Below are 10,860 nucleotides of genomic sequence, written 5' to 3'. Positions count from 1 at the left end.
AGGCAAAGCAGGGTCGATGCGGATTGACAAGCGTCACGGCGAACTCGTGACACCTCACACATCTGTGCGGGGTGACCGAGCCTGACAGATGTCCGGACAGGATTTATCATCCTGGAGCCGGTGAATTGTGCTGTGTGCACTTTGCTGCTAAGCTAAATATTAAAAATGATAGCTTGAGGCAGTTATTTTAATCTAACATAAATATGTTGTCATTTAACATAATTTTAGCATATCTTAACAAATAAACATATACATACATCTGTATGTAAATATGTATGTAAGGGCTTTTATGATTGAGTCATTGCACGTTAAACGTTATCATGAATGAACATGGATTCATCCTGAGTTAGCATAGCATAGATTTCGCTTCAATTAAGATGGAGTTAGCATCAATTGACATCGATTTAATGTAAATCAAGCAATCTTTTGTAAAATAACCAGGATTTATTGTGAAATGAACACCGTACCATTACCATGGATTTAAATTAGATGACTGTTTCCAAGATCAGACGCACGTCCCTTTTCAGCAATCAATGAAAAACGGTTTCACTTCTTTAGCGGAAGTACACAGATACACCTTTATTTTTGAAGCCCACCGTGACGGTGCAAGTGCATCCGGTTCTGCCTTTCTCACCACCAGCTTGACTTCGTCTCACGCCTTCTCTCTCTCCCACTCTCTCGCTCTCTCTCTCTCTCTCTCTCTCTCTCTCTCTCTCTTTCTCTCTCTCTCTCACCCCCTCTCTCTCCCTCTCTCCCCCCGCGCTGGTGAACTCCTCTACCTGACACCACAAAGCGTCCGGCGGCTGAGGGGGCGCGCAAGCAGGCGGGGGTCGCTTGGTCCTCTCTAACTTTACTGCACCCCCCCCCCCCCCCGCCTCACTTCCACCCCTCTGTCTTTTCTTTTCTTTTTTTTAAAGCCAACTTCCTTTGCCCCATTGTGGACTTCCAGACATATTTTTTAAAATTTTAAAACCCAATTTGTTTTGTATCTGTTTTGGAGTGAGCGCCCGTGAGGTTGGGGGGGCTTCATGGAGCACCGCGGCACCCCGAGGAGCTCCGGGCGTGCGGCCGTCCCCCAGTGACCGATGGACGAACGCTGCTCCCCGGTAAGACCCACCGGCAACTTTTCGGTCTAATTGTTGACTTTTTTTCGACTCAGGTTTAACGTTTTCAATGTATTCATCCGCTTTCAATGTATTCATCCGCTGGAATGTCACTTTTGGTGCTACACGTATATGTAAAAAAAATCTTTCAAGTGGTTGTTTTTAACGCTTATTAAATAATAGAAGCTTTCATAGTGTTGGGTGACGCAAATTGATTAATTGTGAGTCAAGTAAAATGGCGTTCAGCATCGCCTTCATCCTGTCTTTGTAATAGATTATTATTATTATTATTATTATGTTCGCCCTGTTTACGGTGCTGCTGCTGATGCCACTGGAAATAATCACATATTCACAGAACAGGCTTTGTTTGACTGCTTTTGTTTTTTGGTTTGTTTTTTTGAGTAAGTCTTACAGTTGAAGGGTGCAGTTGTGGTTTTGCCGTCCTAAACAGTTCACGATTCATTTATCGTTTATTAACGTTTTTTTTTGGTTATATACATGAAACTGGATTTATTGCCGGCATACAAATATGTCTTGTAAATTATGTTGGATTTGTAGTTTTACGTGGTTTTATGACAGATTTGTGAACATCATAAGTTATCCTGGCTTTATCGTAACCGAAGCAATACAATAAAAATAATGTAAATTTAGTGTAAAATTCATCGCAATGTAACATATTTCAGTATTCTGACATAAATGTATCATAAAATAAACTGTTTAAGCGGTTGGACAATGATTTGTCTTAAATTGATACCTTTTGCCACACAATTATCGCAAATTGGCTTTATCGTAACCAACGTAGCTTTTTGAAAAGTACCGATTGTTAATCGTAAATTTGATTTGTTGCGCAGCGATTTGGAGTTAGCATAAATTAACGTGACTCGATTGTCAATTTAACGTGGATCTATCGTGAATTAAAATCGATTCATCGCAAATTCACACGGATTAATCCCAAATTAACAGATTTCCTGTTACATTTACCAAAGTTTTTTGTTTTTAAATCTATGAAAAATATTTTTTTGTAAATAAATAGATCTATTAATTAATAAATTCATACAGATTGATTTTAACAGCTTTATTGTATTTAACGTGGAATTTTTCCTAAAATTATTTGTATTTACCGTGAACTGACTGGATTGTAACTTAAAATCGTGAATTATTTGGGGAGTCAACGTGGATTTATTTGAATCACGTACAGATGATCGAAGTTTTTTAACATGGATTTCTTGGCAACTCATATGGAGCTTTTGTAAACTCACATCGTCAGTCGTGGCTTTCTTGTGACCTTACGTTGTTGGGGGCGGGGTGGGGGGGGGGTTGTGCGTAGATGAACAAGAATTTATTCCTAATTGATATTTAAAAAAAATCACCTGGATTTGCAGCCATTTGACACGGGTTTATGGTATATCAAATGGATCCATTGTCAATTAACATTTTGATGATCAATTCATCGCAGATTGATCGTAACGTGGATATTTTGTAAGCTAGCTTTCCTTCAAATTAGCCCGGAGATATCGTAAGTGAGCATTAACGTTTCCGAAATTGGTTTCCATTAATCGTTCATTAACGCGGCTTTATTGTAACCTACCATAAAGTTTGACTTAAGGTAACCAATTTCGTTTGCCAACCTGGAATTTGCGTAAATTGACATTTTATTGTCAACCAAAAATCAGCGGTCATTTATCGGGAGCTAACACAGATTTAGCGCAAATCCATGCGAATCGAGCCTACGTTGACATGAACCATACAAAGCACTTCTTACAAATTCCCACATATATAATCGCAAATTGAGGTGAAAATTCTGTAAACGTGGATTCGCCGGATATCAATCATGTATCGGCCTCGGTCGCAGCGGCTGTTCTCGGTTTCTGCGATGTCGTCGTTTGCTTGGGTGCCGCCTGGGTGCCATTGTCAGCGCTGTTTTTTCCCCAAGTCATTTGAAAGCATTCCTCGGTATGCTTTTAAATGTGCACCAACATCGCATTCTTGTGCGTGTGTGTGCGCGCGTGCGTGTAATGGCTGACTGATGTCTGCCCAACAGTATGCATCACACCCTACCACTACACCCCCCCCCCCCCAAAAAAAGGGAAAAAGCCTCAAAGTGAATCGGCTCTGGAATCCTCACTGGCTTCCAGGCTCCTTGCCCGCTGCATCATACTAACACACACACACACACACACACAGGGGGGGGGGGTGTGCGTGCTCGAGCACATCTCATTATGTCACTCAGTTTTTTTTTAAGTGCCAGCTTTCCTGCGCTTGAAGTTAACTTGCTAATACACCTCACGATCGGTATATACACGTTATATACTACACTGTATATATTATTACTTATCATGCATACTGTATGTACTCTTCATACTGCATATACAGTCTGCACATACTGTCTCTATCCTCCGTATGTTAATATATTCACCGGAGCTGATATGAAAGGGGATAATTTTGCCGATCTTGCCCGATCGGGAGCTGCACACACACACCTCTCACCGCAGTGTCGCATTTGTGACGGCACAAGCAATCTCGATTAGCTCCTATTCGCCGGTGGAGAGCTAATCGGTGGAATTTTGTTTATGTGCAAATGTAAGCTGTGGAGAGAACCAAAAACAAAAAACAAAACAAAAAAAACCCCGCGACGTGCGAATTTTGCAATCATCGTGCCGATTTCAGTATTCGCATCTAACTCAGTCGAATTTTGTTTCGGTTTGTTCAACAGTTTGATGGACTGTGATTTAACATGAATTTAGAGTTAATTGACAAGCTTTTATGGTCAACCACCATTTTATTTGTAGCTAACATCACATATTTATCCGGCCTCACAAATTAGTAAATAATTAAAATCAAATTAATATATCACCAAGTACAGTATTATTTCGGTTTGCCTACTAACATTATACGAAGCTAGGTCATGTGTCCCCCCCCCCCCCCCCCCCCCCCTCATCAGTTTCTTCTCCCGCCATGGAGCGCCTGCGAAGCTTCTCTGTCTGTTTAGTTTCCTCTCCCAATCCGGTTGTGTTTACGTTCGACGTTAGATTGATGCTTCCTGGCAACAACGCCCCCCCCCCCAAAAAAAAAACCAAACAAACCATTGACCGCTCGAGGCCTCACCCCACGTACCAATCGTACGTCCGTCTTTCCAGGTGGCCCCGGTCATGACGGACCCCCCAGAGCCGGAGCCGGAGCCTCACGACGGGGGCCCCTCGCCGGAACGCGACCGGGAGGGCGGGGTCAGGGTGAACGTGTCTGTGGAAGGGGAGGGCCGACGGAGGAGTGACGATGACGAGGTGGAAGAGGAGGAGGTCAAAGAGGAAGAAGAGGAGTTGCCGTACCCCTCGCTCGCCCCCGTCGTTCTTTTGGCGCTGTCGCAAAACAGCCCGCCCAGGTCGTGGTGCCTACGAGCCGTATGTCACCCATATCCTTCCGCCTTTTGCGAGCAATTCGGTTGAGCCGCGGAGGAACACTCCGTCAGCCCAACTTGGCGAAAAGGATTTTCAACTTTCTCCGGCGGCCGGCGAGTGAACGGATTACAAATTTTTAAAAAAAGCTTCAAACGCGATGACGTTGACGTCACTATCGTACGTAGTTTGAGGCGTGTGACATCTTGCGAAGCCGGGCGACGTCATGTCTTGTCTCTTGGGATGTGTGTGTGTGTGTGTGTTCAGGTATTTCCTCAGATGCGTCAGCCTCGGGGGGGGGGGGGGCGTGGGCTAGGCGGCTGGGGATGGCTAAGACTCCCTGATTGGACGTTTCCATGGCAATCGGCCTTAATGAATATCCAGGGTCACAAAATGAGAGACTTTGTTTGAGTGCGTGTGTGTGTGAGTGTGTGTGTGTGTGTGTGTGTGTGTGTGCTCCCACGTGAAATGTGAGTGTCATAATTGAGTTGTGTTAAATAAATGAAAGCCGAGAAGTACTGTTTGGAAAAAAAATGAAAAGAAATTCAGGAAAGTAGTGACTGCGCTGTAATGCATTTTTTAAAATTCAGTTTCAAAATAAAAGCATTGAATGTTTCCTCGAAGCCCTGATTTGAAACACCTATCTTGGTTTCAAAGTTGAAAATTCTTAAACCATACGAATCTTTGTGTCCTTTATCTGGGCTTGAAAACTTATTTTTGAAGCCCAACCCTTATTTGAAGCCACACTTGGCTGCAAACCTTCATTTGAAACCCTAACCCTAACTTAAAACCCTACATTGAAACCCTAACATGTATTTGAAACATTTTTGAACCCTAACTCCCTTCTTGCAACCCTACTTTGAAACCATCACATTAAGGTGCTTCAAAACCTCATTTCAAACCATGCTCGAAACTCCAATTTTATTTTTTCAAACTCCTAACCTGGCTTGAAACTTGAAATTGTAAACAAGGCTTGAAACCCTATCCCATAATCCTGGCTTCAAACCCCGACCTTGACTTTGAACTGTAATTGAAATTCTTCACTCACCCGAAGCCCTACATGGACATTGAACTGTCAATTACAGCTGTTCAAGTACTTTTGGATGATAACGCGAGTTATTCCCCCTGTGACACACACACAAACACACACACACACACACACACACACACACACACACACACGCGTGGGCAGGGAATCTCCCACGGAGTCTCTCTTCGGAGGAATCACCCGGTCGCCTAGCAACTCTGGCGTGACGGCTTCACTCCTGCTTGCCTGTTTGTGTGCAGCTCAGCCGGCACACACACACAAAATACCGTACACACACACGCGCACTGCATTTTAAACCCGACTGAAACCATTGACTTTATGCCAAACCCGAGTTTGAAAACCCTAACTTGCATTTGAAACCTTACCCAGGCTTGAAACCCAACTTTGAAACGAGTCTTTGCTTCAAGCCCTAATTTGAAACCCTACCTTTTGCTCGCAACTCTAATTTGGAACCTCCATTTGGAAACCCGCTAACCTGTTTGAAACCTTAACACCGGGCTGGAAACTCTATTTTTGAACCACAAAGTCCACTTCAAAGTGGTCTATGAAACCCTGACTTTGGCGTGAAACCCTACTTTGTAACCGAAAACCGTGCTTCAGATTAAAATTTAACTAATTAAACTAATCTAACTTTGGCTTTGTTTGCTGATCTGAAAACCCCACCTAGCGGTTGACACCCTACTTTGAAACCCGATACTTCACTTCAAACCATTATTCGAAACCCGATTTTAAACCATCGTTTTCACTTCAGCCCATAATTTGAAACCCCAACAATGGCCTGAAACTTGGTTGCAAACTATCACTTGAAACCCTAACTTTGTCTCTCAAAACTCGATTTGAAACCCTAACCTCCGCTTCAAACACAGCCTCGAAACAATATACAATGCTCCAACTATCATCCATTTTTTTTTCCTGAGGCGCTGTTTCCTTGCACTGCTCCACACGTGAAACGCACACACACACACACACACACACACACACACACACGCATACACACGTGCGCTGCACACATACGCTAAGTTATTCATCAGGTTATGAAACATTCAGGGTGTTTCCTTTTGTTTATGGGAAAAGCTGATTCTGTCACGGCTTTTTTACTCGTCGTCCCCCCCCCCTCATTTATCTCTCTGTCTCTCTCTCTCCATCCATCCATCCGTCCGTCCGTCCATCCGACTTAATTGGCTCGAGCAGAGCGGATGCCGGTGGTCTTAATGAAAACCCCTCCGTGCCCACGCGGGGTGTCGCTCAAAGTAGGCTAAAGCAGCCAACCCTAGTGTAAACCCCCCTCCCTCATGAACCTCCCCCCAATTAAGGTGATTGCAGCATGTTGCCGTGGTAACCGCTTAACATGGGTGGTGCCCCCGAATGCAGGTTCAAAACCCTAACCCTGGCTTGAAACCGTACTTTGATACTTTAACCCAGATTGAAACCCTATTTTGACAACCTAAAATGTGCTTCACACCCTATTTTGATTCCCTAAGCCTGACATGAAAGTCTAAATTCAAACCCTAACCTTATTCTTGAAACCCTACTCTGTGTATGTGTGTGCTTTTCTGATTTAAAAGTAAAAGTATTTTTTTACTTTTTTATAATGCAATAATCGAATGGTTGTTGCTTGTCCTAAATCATCCCTGCGATACTTGGAAACCGGCTGGGGGATTTCCCACAATGCAATTCTGTCCTCCTATTCATCTCAATTGTCGTAATGTTTTGTTTCTTTGCCCTTGTAATTTTTGGCCAAATAGGTTGTCCATTCGTGAGGGCTTATGCATTTGGAAGAACTCATCAACTGTAACTCACTAAGTTGATCTTGAAGATCATGTGTGGGTGACTGACCAAAATAGTCTCATCAGCTCCCCCCGCAGGTTTGGGGGAAAGATGCAATCCCCGAGGACAATTTGACTTACAACATGAAATTTGTCTATCATGAGGAGACTCACAAAAAAGTATCAAGAGGCCATGCTTGAGTAGACAGGACGACTACCATTTGAGGCTAATTTTGAGGCTAATTTTGTCCTTTTGCTCTGATAATCTCTCATCATCGGACATGCAAAAAAGTCAGAAGAAATCAAAGACACGTGAAGCCTGAGGTTTTGAAGCGGACATTTCTGCTCAGGAGCACCCGGGCCTATTTTGAAAGTTCACTTCACACTAAGGACCGTGACATTTGGTACGCATATCAATCATGAGTAGACTCATCCCCAAAAAAGTCTTGGAAAAAAGAGACAGGAAGTCTGCCATTTTGTTTTGAAGCGGCCATCTTGGCTCGCGAACCCCATCCAATATGTTCCAAAGAATTCACTTCCAGAAGCGAGTTCCAGTGACAAACATACAATTTGTGAGGCGTGTCTATCATGAGCAAACCCACCAAAACAGCCCCCGCCCCCTCAAAAAAACTCACAACAAGTCTGCCATTTTGTTTTAAATTGGCCATTTTGGCTTGGTAGCCCTCTCCAGAATTGATCCAAGAATTCGCTCCCAGAAGCCCGTTCCCCTTAGCAACATACAATTTCATGAGTGGACCCACAAAAAAAGTGTTGAGATGCACCAAAAGGCATATTGGTTCAAAACAGCCATATCCAGTTTGGCTTCAAAATCAAATCTTTCCGACGGATGGCCAACCCCAAATGAGGAAACGTGAGCATTTGTTGTCATCGCGTGTGAGTCGAGTACCGCTGCCAAATTGGATGAGATGACACAAAAACACAAAGCCAAACTGACGCCAAAAGCCTTGCGGAAGACTCTTCCAATTGTCTCCCAATCCGCACTGTATCCGTGCAAAATGGCCGCCGCTCCCTCGATGCTTTCAAGTGAAACGACGGCTTCACATGAAAAGCTCTTCAGCGCGAGGGTTGCAGCGCAAAGATCACAAAGTGATGCGAGCGGGTTTGATTCATCATGTCTGCCTGACCTTTCCCACCCGTGCCGCCGCGGTGGGAGGGCTGGGGGTGGGTGAGGGGGGGGGCGTGGATGAGGGAGGAGGACAAGTTTCACAGCGAGCGTCAGGAGGCTTTGGGTCTGCTCGGCGATCGCTGAATTACAAGGCGGAGACCTTTCGCGTCTGTTTACTCGGCTCGTCTTCCTGGCCGTCTTGACCCACGTTAATCCCTCCGTAACGCAGAGATGCCATTTTCTTACCCCCCCTGGGCCGCCTGTTTCGCCTGCGAGTTTGCTAGCTCATCCGTCCTTCCCTTGTTTGTCCGTATGCTAGGCTGTATGCTAGTGGCGTAGCCATTTCATCTCATTGACTTGTACGTTTGTTAATTTTTTGTCAGACGCCAGGTAGTTCGTCCTTTTTAAAAAAATGTTTTTGTTGGTTCGTTAATTTGTTTGTCAAACAGGTCGTGAGTGAATTCATCCATTGGGTACCATGCACGCATCAAACTCCTATCGTGTGGATTGATCAAATCGATTTGAAGAACGCTTTGACTTCCATTCATTGTTTCAAGTTGGCGGCGCAGAAAAAGCGCAAAATGTCAAAATCAGTTTTGATTTGGTTACGGGTTTGGTCTGGAATATCCGTCAAAAGGCGGTTTTTGTTTGCAAATGTCTTATTTTGAAAAACAAAAACCAGAAACAATAAGTCTGCTTTCACTGCGGACGATAGAGATCGGAGAATATTTCCTGCCTAAGCACCGAGACCGAATTTCCAAAGAAAGTTGAGCAAAATCCTGTCAAAAATAATGATCGATTAATTTGACAATCGATTAGTTGTCAATTTATCAATGAATCTTTGCACTTCTCATTTGACTGGAACGTAATCCCTTTTTTTTTTGCGCATGTCATGAGTACAGAGCAGCAAAATTCACTTCGTGTTTGTCCCACGAGTACTTTGGAGTGAAAAATCGGGCCGATGCTCCACTTCGCGAAGTTGGAAATGAATCAATCAGTCTCATCTCGTGTCTCTGATTCGGCAATTTGGTGGGATCACCCTCTCGCCTCGCCGCACCTCCCCCCCAATCATACTACAGCGCTTCTTCCACCTTTGCCTTTATCGCCATCCCCTTGCCCTCGGGCTCTCTCTCCAGCGCTGTGACGGTTTTAATTATTAAGGAAAGTCACCGTTTATCTGTTGGCTGACACCCGGCTTTGCGATACGGCTCTCTAACCCGCGGCTGGAGTACGGCGAGGTGCGGCGAGTGAGATGTGAGAAGTTGAAGACGGCGGGGGGGAAACTGTATGGCGACAAAAAAAAGAGAAAATGAAAGAGCGGAATGGCGAGGAAAGGAAATAATTGGGCCGATCGAGTAAGAGGAGAGCCTTGGCATGTGTAAAAATGGCGGTGAGAAAGTGCGAGGAGTAGAAGCGGGAGAGGACGTTCCCTGTTGTGATGTTGAGTGATGGTCCCGCTGAGGAAATGAGTCCCCACCACATCCATCACTCGCAGTTTGACCCTGGCTTCTCTTTTGTAGCTGGGCGTGAATCTGTGTGTGTGTGTGTGTGTGTGTGTGTATGTGTACTTATTTAAGGTGTTTTATAGTGACATACCAACTGTATACTGTAAGTAAGTGCCCCGTTTCTTCCACTGTTGACTGCATGCAGCAGCAGACAGCACTCTCGAATGACACGTTTTTATTTTTTATTATTATTATTATTTTTTTTTTTTTATGATGGCCACGATGTGGGAAACTTGAGAAAGTTGATGTCTGGATTTGTTCAAGATAACGTCTTGATCATATCCACCAAGGTGTCACCTTGTTTAACCGTTCTGCTGCCCTGCATCTGATGACTTAGCATCGGCCATCTGTCGAAGACAACTGCTTCCAATTTCCTTGTAGGAATTCGCCAAAGTACAAGAACAGGAATGCACCTGCGACATGGTTGCTCCAAAGCAAAATGGCCGACTCTTTTGTTCAGTTAAAATTTGTGTAGCCTGTTATGATTGGCACGTCTGGGAAAGTTGACAGCAGTTGGTAAAACTGGTTTCTGGAGTTGATTTATTAATTGTTTTTTTTGGGGGGGTGGTCATTTACTCATCGTGAAATTGGTGCATTTGTTGCTCAGTTTCCGGCATGTGGCCTGACAACTTTTTGGTGGATCCTGTTAAGATGAACATGTCCACCCAAATTTCATTTTGACGGGTGACAGGGATTTCAGGGCCTGATTTTGGTCAATCTGCTAGGCCTGAAATTTTTCTGAAATGCCTGCCTCTACCCAAAACGACCAGCTTCCTGTTCATTTCTCATTTTGAGTACCACAGACCTTATTTTTGGTGCATCCTTTTATGAGAGACTTGTCTGCCAAATTGTAAACCCGTCGGTGAACCTTTTTTTCCTAACTGTCGGAAGGCCGCTACAGAGTGAATGCCCACATTGAC

The 10,860-nt window shown here is 44.2% G+C and overlaps 1 protein-coding gene across 1 annotated transcript; it reads left to right on the top strand.

The window, feature by feature from the left end:
• The first annotated feature begins 786 nt into the window (after positions 1–786).
• Positions 787–4,775, top strand: LOC127613415 (voltage-dependent T-type calcium channel subunit alpha-1G-like). The gene is made up of 2 exons (XM_052084435.1): positions 787–1,106; positions 4,241–4,775. Exons 1-2 carry the CDS (start codon positions 1,086–1,088, stop codon positions 4,544–4,546), a joined length of 327 nt encoding a protein of 108 aa, XP_051940395.1. The 5' UTR covers positions 787–1,085; the 3' UTR covers positions 4,547–4,775.
• The last annotated feature ends 6,085 nt before the right edge of the window (positions 4,776–10,860 follow it).

Source organism: Hippocampus zosterae, chromosome 13 (assembly GCF_025434085.1).
Source record: "Hippocampus zosterae strain Florida chromosome 13, ASM2543408v3, whole genome shotgun sequence".
Classification (NCBI taxonomy): domain Eukaryota; kingdom Metazoa; phylum Chordata; class Actinopteri; order Syngnathiformes; family Syngnathidae; genus Hippocampus; species Hippocampus zosterae.
This window is presented reverse-complemented; position numbering and strand designations above follow the sequence as displayed.